This window comes from Mercenaria mercenaria, chromosome 16 (assembly GCF_021730395.1).
Source record: "Mercenaria mercenaria strain notata chromosome 16, MADL_Memer_1, whole genome shotgun sequence".
In the NCBI taxonomy this organism is placed as follows: Eukaryota; Metazoa; Mollusca; class Bivalvia; order Venerida; family Veneridae; genus Mercenaria; species Mercenaria mercenaria.
In genome coordinates, this window is record NC_069376.1 from 36,944,354 (window position 1) to 36,964,436 (window position 20,083).

The 20,083-nt window shown below is 33.0% G+C and overlaps 1 protein-coding gene across 4 annotated transcripts in view; it reads right to left on the reverse strand.

Annotated features, from left to right (window-relative positions):
* The window catches only part of LOC123540504 (uncharacterized), an 86,874-nt gene that overhangs the window by 34,854 nt on the left and 31,937 nt on the right, over positions 1 to 20,083 (reverse strand). Inside the window, exon 1 of one of the 4 annotated variants that reach the window (XM_045325590.2) lies at positions 16,098 to 16,293. The exons of 2 other annotated variants lie outside the window; for them this stretch is intronic. In XM_045325590.2, coding sequence (XP_045181525.2) covers positions 16,098 to 16,200 — 103 coding nt within the window. In that variant the 5' untranslated portion in view covers positions 16,201 to 16,293. Of the gene's footprint in view, positions 1 to 13,524; positions 13,700 to 16,097; positions 16,294 to 20,083 lie in introns of those variants that run through there. One more of the 4 variants, XM_045325591.2, reaches the window with a different exon arrangement.

A 20,083-nucleotide genomic window follows, 5' to 3' on the forward strand; every position in this document is an offset into this window, starting at 1 on the left:
ATAAATGTATAATGTAACATGTTGATAGATAAAAAACAAAAAGATAATATTGTCTGAATTACAAAAGTTTTCAACATTTTGGCAGTATTTAAATTTAGATAAAAACATAAAAGACCAGTGGCAAAAAAATTATTCATAATGTCTTAACTAATCTGAACAAGTTCATTAAGGTACTTCCGCCATCTTGAATTTAGGGTGACCTTCATTTGAGGTGTGAAAATATAGTGAACAAAAGCTTTCAAATGCAGCTGTTCCAGAGTACAAAAACAGCTCAGTTTGCAAGACCTGAACTAGAAGTAGCTGTATAAAAAGTAAAACTAAAATTTGGAAATAAACAAAGAAGATATTTTACCAGTATTTTTCCGAATTTTTGGTTAGATTTATAAATCCTTTCAAAATATTTTATTAAAAATTCATGAATGGCAAAAGTTAGTTCAAAGTTTCAATTAGTGCATAGGAGAATTGTCTTACTGAATAGAACTTAACTTAGTACAAACTCTGTTTTCAAATCTGACCACCTCATGTATTAAAACGAAAATAAATCTGTACATATTGCTATTTTCAGCATACATAAAAGTAGTGCAATGTGCGGATATAATTTTTCTACGTATGGTGTACCAAACTGCCTAAAATTGTAAGAGAAATCTCAGACTTAATGTGAACAAGATTTGGCAACGGTCCAAAATTCTTTTCAAGGATTGTGCAAGTATAGGAAAGGTTATATTTATTATAATAGCGGAATTTATGTACTTACGCGCTGCTTATCTCACGGAAAATTTGGTGGAAATGGAATTTTCGGCACTTCCTGCGGTAACTACCGAAATAACTTGACGTAACTTTCGCTAACATACGTGATTGTATATTTATAAATTATAAAAACAATCGAAATATTTGCTTTATCACGATATATGCAAATATTTAGACAATATTGAAACATTTGGCCACAGTATTTCCGCATACTGGTCCGGGACAAGTTCGATCAGTTAGTGATTCCTTATTAGATGTTTCATGCGTCGTAAACTAACCAATTTAAATTGATCTATCGACGAGAAATTTATGCAGCATGTTTGTAAAAACACAGTGAGAATAAATCGCATAAAAAAATGTCAACCAAATATGTTAGGAGGTAATACAATTTGTATACAGTTGTAGATAACTACAAAACATTTTACAAAATGCAATCAGTTCAACTTTTCACGCGAAAACCTGATGATTAAAATCAGCAATATCTCAAAAGTAACTTTTCTGTATCTTGGTTCTTCGTTAAACAATGATATTTTTTCATACTTTCATAGATTTAAACTGGTAATAAATGTGTATTGAAATTCCGGCATAGAAATGGACACTGACTTTACAGTAGTGATTACTGCAGTGTTGACAGCGGAAGCAGCGGTCCAGTACTAAGACTGTCTACGAAACCAAGGATAACGAGTTCTTTATCTGAAAACTACGAACATTGGGATCAGTGTTCAGTATACACCTGAAAATAATAGACTTGCTATTTGCTGAGTGCACACTTGTTTTCTATCGTCGTTAATATAAAGTAGACTAGTAAATATTCGTACATATGCATAATCTCATATACACTTCTTTAATGTATGTTCTCTGAAAATAACAAATAACTGGCTCATCTGAGACACCATACTTTAAAGTAAATCCAGTTTATTATCCACGAGGTTCAAAATGCACGGGAGTCTCGTGATAGTACATGCCTTTAATTTCACATGGTTGAAATGTAAACAAATAGTTAAATTTGCTTCGTTTTATTTCTCACGGAAAAGATCGGACGGTATTTTATATTGGAATAATTATAGAACATATATATACATTTAAAGTTGAAAGTTGATTGTTTTCTATAGGACGTAAAACTGAAACAAGTAAGCATTTTTACTTTTTCAGCAATGTTCCTCAAGTGAACTTTGACATTGTTTACGAAGAGTCATCTTGAAATGCGTTGTTCGGCTAAAACTTATAGTTCCCGGAAAAGTTCTAAAATGGTTTATTTGGGGGATTTTTGTTTTATTTATAAATTTAACACAATGTGCAATATTTCCAGTTTTTGAAAATGATTGAAGTTCAATTTTATTTTAGAAAAAGTTCCGATCTTTCATTAATATTTTGCAAGCGGATGCTTACAAATTTTAAGTGAAACGGCTTTCTTGTCCAAGAGAGGTGTGTAAAGCGAAAAACTATCATTACACATTGCGTTTATTCTTTAAATGTAAAGGATCGGTAACAGATTAAGGAGATCGGACAGTGAAAAACTATACTAAATGGATATCTCTAACCATGAATAAGGAGACATACATATTTCAGTAAGGAAATCTGAGGTAAAAGAACAAACATATATTTTATTCCTTGAAATAAACATGGCGGCGAAATATTTTAGAAAAACTGTGCACGTGTTTTGTGCATTAGAATGTTTAACTAAATTTTCTTGAAAATGTAACGCTCGTGTGCACTATTTTGGCATTTCTTTGATTTGAAAATAAATATTTTATAGCAATTTAGGTTGCATACGATACCAAAATTTTGCACCAAAAATGTTCACTCATTTTCTTCCAAAGCACTGTGGAGATAGGGTTCAGCGTAGCTTTCATGCTCTCAAGTTTACCTACAGATATATCTTTTCAATTTTTGTCATATATATTTTATGTCTTTGCATTTCGAAAGCTGTTTCGAGGATTGTGATTTTTCACATGGATTTCTAATTTCAATTTGCGGAAATACCTTAATTACTTCTGACCCATAAATATGAATCCTGCAGGAATGTCCATGAATTTGTGCAGTCAACCCTAATTATAACATAAACCGTCCCTTTGTGATATATGCCAGCACTTTTGTCTGTTTTGTTAGATACGTCTTTTTTTTAAACCAAAAGTTTGACTTATATTTTATGCTATGGCATATATAAAGTAAGAAATGTTACTGGACTCTTGATAGTTACTTTTTTTTATGAAGGTGGTGGTGGAGAGGGTGGTTGCAGATTTATGGTGTATATAATATATAGGAAATTGTAAGTGAAAGGGGGGATAATTCATGAAATTTTGGTGAGAGAGTTATGGCCTCTGTGCCATACGATGTGGGTGATGATAAGGAATAACTATTTTAAGTTTGAACCAAATCCATCACAGAAATAGAGAGAAAGTGCATTAAAACTTTTACCAAACTGTGGATGTGGAACAGCTTTTATTTTCTTCATATTGTCGAAGTTAAGAAACAAGAGCTGCATGAGGACAGCAATGCTCAACTATTCAACAGCCTTGTCAATCGAATGAATAAAAGTGGAAAAACAGGCAGAATTTTGTAACATGAGGGTCATAATGACCCTGGATCGCTCACCTGAGTAATATGAGCTACATGTTTCAAATGTCAAACTGATGATTTTTAAAATTTTTGGAAGATTTTCCGATGTACAATCAAGTAACCCCTGGGACGGAGCCAATTTTAACCCGGGGGTCATGATTTGAACAAAGTTTGTAGAAGTCTACTAGGCAATGTTACAAATCAAATATCTAAGATCTAGGTCTTCTGGTTTATTTTTAGCAAATTTATGAAAATTTCTCTATGTACAATCAAGTAACCCCTGGGGCTGGATCAATTTGACCCTGGGGGGGGGGGGGGGGGGGGGGGGGAGATTTTAACAAATTTTGTAGAGGTCCACTAGGCAATGCTACATGTCAAATATCTAAGCTCTAGGCCTTCTGGTTTATTTTTAGAAAATTTTGAAGATTTTTCTATGTACAATCAAGTAACCCCATGGGGCGTCATCAATTTTGACCCCGGGGGTCATGATTTGAACAAATTTTGTAGAAGTCTACTAGGCAATGCTACATGTCAAATATCTAAGATCTAGGCATTCTGGTTTATTTTTAGAAAATTTTCCTATGTAAAATCAAGTGACCCCTTGGGCGGGGGTCAATTTTGACCCCGGGGTCATGATTTCAACAGATGTTGTAGAGGTCCACTAGGCAATGCTACATGTTAAATATCTAAGTTCTAGGCCTTCTGGTTTATTTTTAGAAAAATTTTGAAGATTTTCCTATGTAAAATCAAGTGACCCCTGGGGCAGGACCAATTTTGACCCAGGGGTCATGATTTGAACAACTTTAGTAGAGGTCCATTAGGCAATGGTACATGTGAAATATCTAAGCTCTAGGGCTTCTGGTTTTTGAGAAGAAGATTTTTTAAGATTTTCCTATGTAAAATCAAGTGACCCCTGGGGCGGGGTCAATTTTGACCCCGGGGTCATGATTTGAATAAAATTGGTAGAGGTCCACTAGGCAATGCTTCACACCAAATATCTAAGCTCTAGGGCTTCTGGTTTTTGAGAAGAAGATTTTTAAAGTTTTTCCTTTCGGTTGCCATGGCAACCAGAGTTCTGCATGGAATTCAATTCTTTGAAAAAAATTTGAAAGGGGACCACCCAAGGATCATTCCTGTGAAGTTTGGTGTAATTCTGCCCAGTAGTTTTCAAGAAGATTTTTTTAGAAATTGTTGACGGATGGCGCACTATGCACGACGGACATCAAGTGGTTACAATAGCTCAAATTGTCACTAAGTGACAGGTGAGCTAAAAATGCAAAACAGTTATGGAACCTGTACAGTGCATGTCAGTCCGTCACAGTGGATCAGTGTATTAAGTTTCAATTCATTCCCATTTGTAGGTACTGAGCTTAGCAAGCTTACATACAAAACTAAACCAAAAACTGCTAAATCGAAAAAGTGGCAAAACTTTGTAAAGGTGCAAAGTAGAGTTATGGAACCTGTAAAATGCATGTCAGATCATCACAGTGAATAAGTGTGTGAAGTTTCAATCCATTTCCACTAGTGGGTACTGAGATACTAGCTTAAAACTTAAGCAAAAACTGCTAAGTTGAAAAAAGGGGCATAATTTTGTAAAAATGCAAAGTAGAGTTATGGAACCTGTGCACAGTGAATAAGCAGTGAAGTTTCAATCCAATTTCCCATTATTGGATACTGAGATACCAGCTTACACACAAAAACTTTACCAAAAACTGCTAAGATGAAAAGAGAGCATAATTTTGTCAAATAGCAAAACAGAGTCATAGAACCTGTGCAATATAAGTCAGTTTATCACAGTGAATAAGTGTGCGAAGTTTCAATCCATTCCCACAAGTGGTTATACTGAAATTCCAGCTTACATTACAAAAACTTCACCAAATCTGGATGCAGACGCCAACGCTGAGCACAGGCGAGTCCAATAGCTCTTCCTATCCTTTGAATAGCCAAGCTAATAAATGTAACTGAAGCTTCTGTGTCAGACACTCCCCCTAGGCTCCTGCTGGCATAACGACCCCTCATTTCATTCATATACATGTCCCCTAATTTTACAGCAACAACAGTAATTATGGAGGGTGAATTTCAATAGGATAAACCATTCTACCACAACAAATCTATAGCAAAATTTAATGGTAAAAAAAGTACTACAATTACACCATTATTAGTGATAATATCTTTCTTTTGCACCAATCTGGTGATTGAAGAAGGACCAGTAAATTCAAATAAATTTTATGCTCTTCAGAATTGGAGGAAATAAAAGATATTATTATTATTATAGTCTGTAACTAAAAATACAAACTTCAATTTAATGGCCACTTTTTCTTTAAGGTATATGATAATATATATCAAAGTTCACAATTTAAAAAAAAATAATTAAAGGATAAGTTTCTGAATAGGAGTTAATTAAGTCGAATCTGAAAAAAAAATGGGGACAACTCTGCTAAAACTTAAATAAGTACTTTTCATGACCTGGAAACTTTTTACCTCTAAGCATGGGAAAAGCATGAATTTCAATACACTGATTTGAGCAGACACTTAATTAATTGGTCAGCCATTATAGGAAATACAGATAGATTTCTTTTCCACTGAAATAACATGGATAGGATTTAGTTTGAGAAACAGTCTTCACTCAACAATTTTCATCTATAAACAGGTTCTTTCCCTTGAGTAACACGAGTTACACCGGGCCATGAAAATTTTCTTCAAATCCAATGTCCAAAATGATCAACTAGAATTATCACTAAAGGTCATTAATATCCCAAGATCGATGCGAGACTTGGAAACAAGATAAATGAAATGTTGCCATCCTGACCTTTGACTTTCAAGTATGACCTTGACCTTAAACTTAAAGACCTTGGCTGTGCCCTTTAGTAATACTGGCTTGATGAAGTTAACAAGTGATGCTTAGTAAGTTTTATGAAAATCTTTCCAGTGGTTAAGGCATGGAATGGATACAAATTTTTAGCTATCTGATCTTTGATCTCTCAATGTGACCTTGACCTTGGATGTAGTGATGTTGGTTGTGCGCTCTGCATGTCAACTTAATGAAGTTATGAATTGAAGCCAGTTTTACAAAATCCATTTCAGTGGTTTAAAAGATATCACACCTACACAAACCTGATCTGATCTTTGACCTCTGAGACACTGACCTTGGACCAAATGTGCACTCTGCATGCCATCTTGATTTGGTTAACAACTGATCCTTATCTTATAAAGTCCTGACAGCGGTTAAAAAGATTTGGAGTGGACACAAATTTGAGCTATCTGATCTTTGACCTTGACCTTGGACATAGTGAAGTGGGTAGTGCAGTCTGCAAGTTGTCTTGATGAGATGAACATATGAAGCTAGTTTTATGAAAATCATTCAAGACATTGAGCAGACACTAAGTTAAGCTATCTGACATTTTCCTTCTAGGACCCTGACCTAGGACCTAGTGAGCTAGGTTGTGTGCATTGCACAGTCTTGACGAGGTTTTGGACTAATGCAAGTGCTATGAAAATCTTCTCAGTGGTTAAGGAGATGTGAAGCAGACATGAATATGGACGGACAGACAAACAAACCATGGATGGACATCAATGGATGTGACTCCAATATATAGCCCCCAAAATACTATATATCTAGAAGTATGATAAACAATGATAGAATAATACAGAAAAGGGTGGTAGTTTAAGGACACAAATATATATATAAGGGAGGTAACTAAAATTCAAAGAAATGCACTTGAAAGTACTAAAATTAGGCTTCACATTGACATATCAATGGTTGCAAAAACAGTGCTTCATGAAAGTCCCATTTCCATGCAAAAATGGCTGCACATTGACAATGTTTTTCCCTGGAACACCAGACTGCCTGGAACACCAGACTGCCAACAGCCTGACGATAAGCTTCCTTTTTAGTTAACAAATACAGTAACAGAAAATGGAGACCATTTTGAGCTTATAATTTCAATTTGAACAGTGCTGTGTTTACTCAGCGTGCCATGTTTCAGAATGGAAGCTTTACAACGCTTTATCCCTATTGATTAGCTAGCTCTACTGACAGGACTTAATCCGCATTAACTCTTGATTAAATTCAAACCCATCCTCCCTGGCGGATAAAGAAATTCAGGGAGATTTATCTACTCTTCATTTAATCCGTGTCATGGGGATGCTTGCACAGCTGCTCCTGGTGAGTTGGAGGATTGATTTAGTCCGACTGCAAATCAAAATGTCATATGTTAAATCTCCGATTGAAAGTTTTTTTTTTGTAATAATCTTAACAAATACCATAAAATTTGTTTTTATGTTCAAATTTATCTATTCTATTTTTTGGTCTAGTTCGACTAATCTCTCTTTTGAAAGTAGTTTTTTTGCTATTTATATGGTTAAAAGTTTTTATTGCACTCTCTCATCATTTCATATTAATCATAAAATGTTTTCTGTTTAAAACTGTTTGTTTACAATTGTAACTTAATTTTTTAGTATTTATTTGTAATTTCTACTGCCAGAGAATCTTGTCTATAATTAATATAGGTAGACTCGAGACGGTTTAACTCAGTAGGTGGCGCACAAGACTCCTACCACACTGAGATGTCACAGGTATATATCACAGATGAGGCCAATATTCTTCATGATGAATAAACAAAAGACATTATTTAACTGAGCCACGCCATGAGAAAACCAACAAAGTGGCTTTGTGACCAGCATGGATCCAGACTAGCCTGCGCATCCGCACAGTCAGTCTGGTCTAAGGATCCATGCTGTTTGCTAACAGTTTCTCTAATTGCAATAGGCTTTGAAAGCGAACAGCATGGATCCTGACCAGACTGCGCATCGGCAGCTGAACCCGAATTCCATGCATTTCACATATTGTTCTGTTAAAAATGATGAATTCAATGGATATTTCGATACAATAACTAGCATGTTTTCTTTTTTAATATAAAATACCAGTACAGTGGCTGAGGGCTATCGACCCGCTATAAAAAAAATATACATCAATATACAAGCGACTTATTTATATAATCTTAATTCCACGCATAAGCTCAGCTCATCTGTATGAAATTTATACGCAAGAAAAATATGCGCATCATCCCTACACTTACATAATCAAGCAAAATTCTAAACCTGTCTTTATCCCTTAACTTGGGGAATGCACATTATATAACACTCATAGCATTAACAATAATCTAATGGAATTACAAAAAACATCTATTTCATAAAAAAACGATCACTTTATGAAGAGGAATTTGGCTCAAGTAATGATAGTGTAATTAGCTTGTGCAGTTAATTGTTTTCAATATATGTTAATCTATGTTGCTGATTCTCCTAACAGCAGCTTTAAAGACACTGAAATCTGCGGTTTTCAAAAATAAATCAGTAAATATTTTAAAGCTTCATTATGGTAAACGATTAAACGTGGAAAAACATGTAATGTTTTTTTTTAAAATTCAATTAACTGGGTTTAAGTGTATTTTCTTGCACCTATATTCCTGTAGTAACAAATACTTAAAGATAACTAAATCTTACATGATCTGAACTAACATCTTTTTTTATGTAAAAGGGGGGCAACTCTTCATGAACTGCAAATATGCTCTTACTTATTCATCAAAATAAATTTTATCAAATTTGGTGAAGAATGTATGTTTTTGCTGCAAATCATATCAGATCTTATATGTATACATATATAAAATATGGGGAAATGCATGTCAGAATGCATAATTTTGTGATATCATTTAATTTCGTTGGTAGGAAATTTCACGTTATTGGCGCAAACAGCTATTTATTGGCAATATGACTTTGTGGATAGCAAAAATTCATAATAATTTCATTTTTTCTTCTGAGATTTGATTTTGTGGACTTAGGAATCCATGAAATCAACGAAAATAAGTCCCCCACAAATATAAATGATTTCACAGTATATGAAACGTGTTCATAGCACTACATAATAAAAATACATCCTTACTAGAAAATCTTTAAACTGTGAATTAAGTGTATGAAAAATATTCTTTGAATTATGTATCAATAATGTGTCTTAAAAATTTACATGTGAAAACAGTAAAATTTAATATTTAATGAGTTCCAAGTTTGTAGCGAAAAGTATATAAATTATTCTGCCAACCTAAAAGTCTTTAGGTTTCTGGCCTGATCCATTACTTGTTTTGTAAGTGCTTAATGTTACATAAGATGTTACATAATAAGGACTGATTTGAAAACCTGCCTTTGAAATGTGCCGCAAGTATTTTAATGTTGAGTGTCAAACTATAAATATCATTTCTTAACAGATCTAAAACCACTTAATTAACACTACAATTTAACACAAATAGATCTGAACTTTGCACATAAAAAAATAACAACAAAAACACATAAAAGAATAAAATAATTAATACAGACAGCAAACATTAATACATGATTAACAGAAAAAAAAAACTTTTTGATTTACCAGAAATCATTCAATGAAGATTTCAACCAATGCATCCTTTCACGTGCAGTACTCGTGCAGGCTTTGAAACTGATCCAACAGTATGCAAGTTTCATGCAAAAATGTCATGAAAATAACGCCAGTAATTATCAAATATTACTGATTATACGATGTATTTTGCTCAGAAGCTCAATTTTTCTTTGCCTGGCATAATTCTAACACACCTAGATAGACAAGGCCGGAACAGCATTATTGTTGTTTTTTTTGTCTTTTCTCTGTAACAGATGTATCCTGCCATTTAATACAAACCAATAAGCATAATGTTACTGGTCTAATGGGGGCAGTGATGACCCTTTTTTAATGAACCACTTGTTTAAAGTGACATGCAGTTAGATATACAAAGGAGAGTTTCCATTAAGGAGAGTCATCAAAATGAAGAAGTAGTGAAGGTTCTTGGCAAGGTTTCTAAAGTTAAACTACCCACAGTACTATTCTAAGATACTGCATGACTTCACAAAGTCTATCCTGTCAAAATATCCACTGACCTTACTGCATCACTTAGCATTTTTCTGTCAGTTAGTGAGCAACTTTAGTGCATGACTTCACAAGATTAAACCAGTCAATGTATTTCCTGACTTCACCAGTCATTGCATTTTCAGCCCTTACTGCGTGACTTCACAAGGTTTAGTCATTTAATGAATCTCCTGACCTTACTATATGACTTTACAAATATATTTCCTTAGTCGTTACCATATGACCGTGATGACTTGACCCTGTTTTTCCAGTCAATATATTTCCTGACTTAACTACATGACATGACCCTGTTTTTTTCCAATCAATATATTTCCTGACTATACCATATGACTTGACCCTGTTTTTTCCAGTCAATACATTTCCTGACTTTACCATATGACTTCACCATGTTTTCCAGTCAATATATTTCCTGACTTTACCATATGACTTCACAATGCTTTTCCAGTCAATATATTTCGTGACTTTACAATACGACTGACTTCACAATGTTTTACCAGTCAATATATTCCCTGACTTTACAATATGATTTGACCCAGTTTTACCAGTCAATATATTATCTGACTTTACCATTGACTTGAAGCTGTTTACCAGTCAATATATTATCTGACTTTACCATGTGACTTGAAGCTGTTTACCAGTCAATAGATTTCTTGACTTCACTATAATTATGACTTAACAGTGTTTTTCCAGTCAATACATTTCCTGACTTTACAATCTGACTTGAAGCTGTTTTACAAGTCAATATATGTCCTGACTTTACAATATGACTTGACCCGGTTTACCCAGTCAATATATTTCCTGACTTTAACATATGACTTGACCCTGTTTTAACAGACAATATATTTCCTGACTTTACAATATGACTTGACAGTGTTTTTCCAGTCAATATATTTCCTGACTTTACAATTTGACTTGAAGCTGTTTTACAATTCAACATATTTCCTGATCTTACAATATGACTTGACCCTGTTTAACCAGTCAATATATTTCCTGACTTTACCATATGACTTGACCCTGTTTTACCAGTCAATATATATCCTGACTTTACAATATGACTTGACAGTGTTTTACCAGTCAATATATTTCCTGAATTTACAATGACTTGACAGTGTTTTACCAGTCAATATATATTTCCTGACTTTACAATATGATTTGACCCTGTTTTAAAAGTCCATACATACCATGACTTTACAATATGGCTCAGCCCTTTTTTCCAGTCATTACAAAATATCTGAACAAGGTTCAAAGGCCAATGATTATCCAGACTTTACAAAATAACTGAACGAGGTTTCACAGGCCAATGTTTTACTAAGGCTTTACAAAATGACTGAACGAGGTTTCACAGGCCAATGTTTTACTAATTAAGGCTTTACAAAATGACTGAACGAGGTTTCACAGGCCAATGTTTTACTAAGGCTTTACAAAATGACTGAACGAGGTTTCACAGGCCAATGTTTTACTAATTAAGGCTTTACAAAATGACTGAACGAGGTTTCACAGGCCAATGTTTTACTAAGGCTTTACAAAATGACTGAACGAGGTTTCACAGGCCAATGTTTTACTAAGGCTTTACAAAATGACTGAACGAGGTTTCAAAGGCAAATGTTTTACTAAGGCTTTACAAAATGACTGACAAGGTTTCACAGGTCAATGTTTTACTAAGGCTTTACAAAATGACTGAACGAGGTTTCACAGGCCAATGTTTTACTAAGGCTTTACAAAATGACTGAACGAGGTTTCAAAGGCCAATGTTTTACTAAGGCTTTACAAAATGACTGAACGAGGTTTCACAGGCCAATGTTTTACTAAGGCTTTACAAAATGACTGAACGAGGTTTCACAGGCCAATGTTTTACTAAGGCTTTACAAAATGACTGAACGAGGTTTCAAAGGCCAATGTTTTACTAAGGCTTTACAAAATGACTGAACGAGGTTTCACAGGCCAATGTTTTACTAAGGCTTTACAGAATGACTGAACGAGGTTTCACAGGCCAATGTTTTACTAAGGCTTTACAGAATGACTGAACGAGGTTTCACAGGCCAATGTTTTACTATGGCTTTACAAAATGACTGAACGAGGTTTCACAGGCCAATGTTTTACTAAGGCTTTACAAAATGACTGAACGAGGTTTCACAGGCCAATGTTTTACTAAGGCTTTACAAAATGACTGAACGAGGTTTCACAGGCCAATGTTTTACTAAGGCTTTACAAAATGACTGAACGAGGTTTCACAGGCCAATGATCAAGGCTTTACAAAATGACTGAACGAGGTTTCAAAGGCCAATGTTTTACTAAGGCTTTACAAAATGACTGAACAAGGTTTCACAGGCCAATGTTTTACTAAGGCTTTACAAAATGACTGAACAAGGTTTCAGTAGCCAATTTTTTTTACCTGACTTCACACAGTGACTGGACAGAATTTCACTAGTCCATATTTTTCTGACCTACTTACTGCATGACAAGACAAGACTTTTTTTTTCCAAATAATTAACTGACTTGTACATGCTTCCTGACTTAACTTCACAAAGTTTTAATTAATGTATTATTTCCTCCATTTATTGACTAGCAAAAAATGTTCATTACTTAATTGACAAAACAAAGCAGACTAGCAGCTTTAAAGCACAAAACTGAACTGACGGGAAAAAAAATACTGTTTCATCTTGGCCTAAAGATACGAACTAATCTGGAAGGCTTTAAAACTATAATTTTTCCTATCATATCAAATGTTAAAATCATATCATAACATGTCCCTTGCCTCATAAAACATGAAGCTGATGTAAAGCATGAATGAAAGACGGAGCAAAACTATACTGGGGGGTGAGCAAATGTCAAAAATTGTAAAATGGTACTGTTCACGTTCAAATCCGCTGCCATTTTGGCTGCACTGCTCGGTGATAATAATGTTTTACGTACACGGTGTCTGTCTTATAACAGTGCCAATGTGCACATTATTAATTATCTACATTTTACACTGCGATTACTCATCAAAAACATTTTTTTTTTGTAATACAGTAAATTTACAAAGATAAGACATTTTAACAACACTGAAATTTTTCTATCAATTTTAACAACACTGAAATTTTTCTATCATTTCTAACAATGCTGATTTTTTTTTAACAACACTGAAATCTAGGCAAAGACCATTACGTTATTTTAATTTAAAAAAAAAAAAACAACTTTGACTTGGTTAAAAATATGTAAAATTAAATATTTTTCACTATTTCCACACTTCACTAAAATTCAGTGTAATTATGTATAAAATTAATCCTTTAAACTTTTAAACACAATACCCTGAATAGGTTCTAGTTCCGGCGCTATAATTCCCCGCTGGGCTAAATTTTCCCAGAATTCCTTGTTCCTTTTTTCCTTCATTATCTAGTACACGACCATTCAATCTTTGAACAGCTCAAAAAAACGCTGTTCAAAGTACTGATCACAACTTCCACTAATTCTCTCTTTCCCCAAAACCACCAAATACGGCTAATCGGCACTTATGCAAATACCGTAGTCCTATTGTTGAAGGATTATATATTATCTCTACGATATTTCGACGGAAGATAAGACCATGTTTAAATGGATGAGACCTAATTCTCCACAGATAAGGATTTGTGCTATCCTATTTAACTCTTCACTTAGCACAGAAATGTTTTAAGTTTTTAAATGACGCATTAAAAATTTTTTGAGGCTAAAATTACAAATAAATGTGTTTTCAGAGCTAAGAGATCTTTTCTATATAAACAAAACACTTAAAGCTTTTGATTATTTCTGTCCTGAATTAGTATTATGCATATTATTCTTTAATCAAAGTAATATAATATTTAAAAAAAAACAACATTACATTTCTGGTAAACATAATTATTGGTGTTAATTAAAGCCAGCTGGATACAAAAGTATTTTTTCGTAAAAAAAAAAAATACTCTTCATATATCAAAACATATATATCTAAAATCTGTTGACCTAAAAAAAAATTTAGTCACGCTTAAATTTATTTGGACTATGATATTAAAATGGAATTATCGAAGTCATTAATTAACAAGACATTAAGGAACACTTGGTTCAGAGAGTTTATAAACTATAAAACATAAAGACAAAACTTAATCGAGGGTGACAAATTTTCATAATTCCTCAACCATTCAGATCAAGTCCTGAATGTCGGGATAATTTTTCATTTATTTTTCATATAAAGTTACGGAGAACCACAGGGAAAAGTGGTTGCAACTGTTACATTATATCAAATTCATACAGCACCAGTTTCATGATGAAAATATTGAAAGGTATTTTATATTCATCTATACAGTTGAAACCAATTATCTCTATAACTCCCTAAACATTATCTCAAACTTTTGGCTGCCTTGTATACTGACATTTCATTGGTCGTGTCCCAAAACATATCATGAATTTCAGTTAGTTCAAAGTAAAAAGCCTGATCCCTTGGAATGAAATTAAGTCTTATTTAGACTAAATTAAATTGTTATCCTTATCATAATTTTAAAGGTCCAATACTAAGGAAAGTGAACATTTTAATTTCTTTTAAAAAGCACAGAATCTATTTCATTTTATTGGAAAATGAAAGTTGGTATGTAGAAATTCGAAATAAATCGCAGTATATGTACAATTATTTTTCTATGAAGTATGAAGAAAGTTAAAAAGACCTGGGGGGTCATTCTGTCGATTCATTGAAATTTCAACATAATACACATACATTTCTTTGAGTTCCAAAGACCTTCTGTAAATTTTGACCTGCCAATCTTCATTATTTAGTGTCTTGCAGAAGTCTATACACTGGCTATGAAAAAAATTGCCAACTCACTTTCCCTTAGTAATGGACCTTTAAGTTTGAAATTCACAAGTTCATAGTCATTTTGGTCAAAACCTCAAAACTTTGATAATACTCACAAACTTTAACCTATTATAACAGTGAAAAATCAAAACTTTATTCAAATAATGATCGAGACGGGCAAAGTTCTAAAGTATAGAGGAAACTAAGAGGAGAAAAAATTATATTTCTGTATGTTATTACAGTATCAAATCATGTTTAAAACCAACACACACAAATAATTTCCTCGAAACCCTAAAATCTGAATACGCACTTTGATGAAATTGTAACAAAAGCACGAAATCACCTTAAGCCGACATGAATAGAAAAAATCGTTAACTGAAGAGTAGTCAGTAATCCTCTCATTTCGGATTAGGCGAAATTAAATGTTTTCTCATCCTTCGTATCTATCGTAATCCTGATGGATGTTGCGCAGCTTAACTGTCCGATTTCCATCCTCGTTAAGCCGATACGGTTTCTAATCACGACAGGTTTTTCAATGACAAATAGCACTGCAGCCTTACGTAGGTTATGTATATAGCTGCTATGGACATTCTAATTTGTTTTTCTTTGTGATAAGTTTGTATTAAGCACTTATCCTTAGTAATTGATTGACAAAAATATCGGCTCAAGACTTTTAAATGAATACAGTACATAATAAATTCTTTTAAAATAAGTACCTGCTATAGAAGAAATTATTGATTAAAAAAATATATCCTTCATCTTCATGTGGCATATGAAAGAAAAATATGAAACATTTCTCATTACACTTCCTAGATTATTATAAAAATGAACTTTAAATTTACTGTTAAATTAAATATTATACATATAACAATAATTATACAATCTTACTTAATTCTTAAAGCCAATTAATAACTCAGGATGGCAATGTCAGGTACTATTTCCTATTCCTATCTTCACAATAGTCCATGCAATTAAATGTCATAAATAAACTGAATACGGATCCAACTTCAAATTTCAAATCTCAAGTTTTCTATATTTGTGTAAAAAAAAACACTACAATTATATATAATGATATTAAATTACCTCTGTGGAATCTGAATCCCTGACCACAGTATCCTGGATGGAACAATGCATGTGGATGAGGCAAAGGATGTGGGAACCATCTCCGACGTTCAAAATCAAACATTGTCTCCCAAAACTACAAATCTTAATCCGGTTTGATGATATACTTCTAGCTTACTTCACAGTTAAAGTTAACTACCAATTATATCAATGATTTAACATTTTTAAAAAAGTCCAAATAAAATTGTTCAAGTTTAAATATAAATCGCAGTTCTGATTAAGTGTTTTTTCCCCCAAACCACTAGATGGATGTACAGCCAACTAAAAACAGCTGCATGCAGTTTTATCGATGAAGATTACATCTGAATTATACATTTAGTTTGACACATTTCAAAAACTTAAATTTTTGAAAATTAACAATTTTATTTAAACGGATATCAAAAGTATCTGTCAGTGTATATTGCTTTTATTATCCATTATGTTTCACACATAATCTTAAATAATCTCTTTAAAAAAAAAAAAAACAAGATTGAATTAAAATGAAGAAAATTTAAAGTTCCTTCATTTCTCTCTGGAGAATCATTCCATTCACGGTTATTTAAGACTTCTGGTCCAAAAAACTTCAACGATTCAAGTGTCGAACATGTGCAAAGTAGTACGTAATTTATAACATCTTCAGTGGGTACAAGTGTTTCATAACGGACAAGTGTTAATTTTTATAATCGTCAGAAAAATCAACCCAAGAGATCTTTATTAGTAAAGCATCTGGTAAAAAGGCTTAACCCTTTTGAGTAATAAGAAATATTACGACTACTGATTCTTTGCTTTAACTTATCAGTAATATAATGGCTGAAAAATTAACACATTTTGACATAAATTCGGGAATAAAGTACTGAGCACTGCCTGCATTTGAGCCGTCATAAAACAAAATCAAACAAAAATTAATTAATACAGAAATCTACCAGGTTTTGTTAAGTCTTGTGAATAGCTCCAACAACACTTGTTGGACTAATAAAACGTCCGTTTTAACGATTATAAATACCGCTATCTATCCCAAGCTGGGTGGGACGGATTTAAACATATAACTTTAACGATTTTTTTGTTTTCGGCCTCTTAACTAACAGGATACTGGATAACGTAATTAAAACAAAAATTTTCATACGGGGCACCTGTGAATTATGGGTATTAGAGACCAGTTAAACCCCTAGCTTTCAGTCTATAGGCTCAAGATGCTTTTCAACATCGTAAATCAATAGCACCTCAAGTATTCAATTAACGAACAAATTAAAAAATCCCTGGTCATAATACGGCAAAATTATTGACTTATAATCTAAAACAGCAAGTGTTAAAACTCGTAAATTCTGGCTGCAAAAGGCAAACCTAAAGTCCTTAGACGTTTTTGAATACCCTGAGAAAATCTCGAGATGTGTTTAATGATTAACTCTTATCACTGTTTCAAAAAGCGAGGAATTACCACCAGTTGAGTTGAACGATTATAGAATCATTTTCATAGAAAATCATAAACTTTCTATTAATTAATCATAAGGGGCAGGTACTTTACCCACTAAACTTGCCTGACTAACTGCAGAGAATTCTAATACTTTTAGAACGGTTCAAAAAGGCTTAAGAAAGATAAGTTAAGTCGTTATTTAAAGAATGTCTGCAACTCTTTTATTTTTGAGTGCATGTTAAATTTCTTAATACTGATTTTTAGCCTGATCTGTACTTCCCTCATTATAATGTTACAATCAGGTATTTGCTATCTCCAGCCACTCCATTCTGGTTTAAGAGTCTACTGTTTAAAGGTGATAAAATTATTGCACTCAAATCAGGTTAAATACTTTTTTATCAAACATTTTTAGAAATACAAACAAACAATATAAATTATGACATTTTTTAATATTAATATTTCTAGTGGGTTTTTTTTACTGAACAATTATTACCTCCCTTTATGTAATACAAAAAAGCAGTATAACTATAACATTTAGCAGTCCAAATGGGCCTAAGTTGCTCACCTGAAGAAAACCTTGACCACAGGACCTTGCTTCAAACCAAATCCATTAAGCAGTTCATTAAATAAAAGTTCTTTAAATGAGCCGTGCCACGAGAAAACCAACATAGTGCATCCACGCAGTCTGGTCAGGATCCATACTGTCCACTAACAGTTTCTCTAATTGCAATAGGGTTTGAAAGCGAATAGTATGGATCCTGACCAGACCTGCCTCAGTAGTCTGGTGCTCAGTACATTGACTGAGATGCAAATCTTTGCACACACTTAATGTTTTTCTCAATTGTTGCAAGCTAGATAGATCAAATTTGTTGTTGTATAGTAGGACTAATTTCGTTTCAGAGCGATAAAGTTTTCAAAATTTCCAATTTAAAGCCCTGTTTATAGCAAATTTATACTAATGAAATTTTACTTTAAAAACGTATCTCTGTAGCTACAGAATACAAATTCATACAAAGTTTCAGTACAAATAATCCATGCTAATTTAACAATGACAAAAAAATGAAAATTCAGCAAAAGTCTAAGATTCAGACTTTAAATGCTGATGAATACAACATGGACATAACAAAAGTGACATTGCAAAATATATGCCTTAACCCTTACCCTGCTAAATTTCTATGGTGAACTCGTCCGTCTTTCAATTTGAACAGTACCATTAACTGTTAACAGGGGTGCTTACCAAAAAGATACTGACTGAATGGTGAACAGCAGATCATGATCAGACTGCATGGATGTGCAGGCTGATCATGATCTACACTAGTCGCAAAGGCTGAGAATCAGTTGTATCCAGCATGATACGGGTTAATGAAAAAACTGTCTCCTATTGTTACCCTTTAAAAACATATCTCTGAAAAAAAAAAAAATTCCTTTCTAACAGAAGTACAATTGTGTTTAAAAAAAAACCCATCCTTGTTATTATCGCTCAAATAAAAAAATATAAATGTGTTTCAAAAAAAATTTTGCGATATTAAAGATTCGATGATGCATTCTGATATGAATTTTTTTTTATTGTTACTGAATGTTTCAAAAACTACTCGAGTCATGTAATCAATTTATCTGCCTCTTTTCAAGAGAATTATTCTAACCCCTATTTAGAATTAGAATATTAAACGGCTATTAAGCAAATAAGGCAGGTATTTATGAACATTTCGAGTTTATTCAAAGTAAATACCGGCGAGAACGTTAAACAGTTTAATCGTGAAAATGAAAAAATTACATCGAGGGATAAACCGTTTTGCAACACAAGTACCTAATTGTTCCTTTTATTTACTCTGAAGATCAAAAGAGACTTATTCTTTTTCTTCTCACAATAATCCGTCGGCGCAATTGTCATTCTTATGAAAAGCATGTTAAGATTATAAAGTCATTTTTAATTCTGAAGAACCAGAAAAACACAGGTCTACATTTTGCGCATAGAATTAAAATGCATTGAACTGGGCCAAAAATACTGGGAGGATAAGGGTCTGGCTATGACAAATGTGTGTTAGTCCTTTACTGTGTTGAAAGAAATGCAATCTTGGGTTTACAATAACAGCTTAAAGACTACAAAGACATTTTTCATCTTTCTTAAAGTGGTATTTATTGAATAAATTCATTTCTAACATGTTCTTTTTTTTTTTTTAGTATTTTATGCTTTAATTGTGATGAATAATTAGAAATGAATTACCTCCCTTGACTTTTAGGATATCATCATTCATTTAATGGAGACTTGCACAGATTTAAGTTGCAGTCATCTTTGCAAAATTTAACAACATCTAATTTTTTTAAATAATGGGAAGGGGGTTCAAGTCAAACCCATTCAGATAACACTTTTGTTAAATATAACTAAGAAATCTCTTAATTATCATAATTTAAACAAGGAATTAACTGGCGCATTTTCACATGACTAGGAAAATTTCTCTTTTAAGAAAACATCTGTCAGTTTAATATTACAAAAAATAGCTTCTTAGGCCAGGGAAAATAATTTGACCGAACCGTATATATGAAATTTGTATCTGCC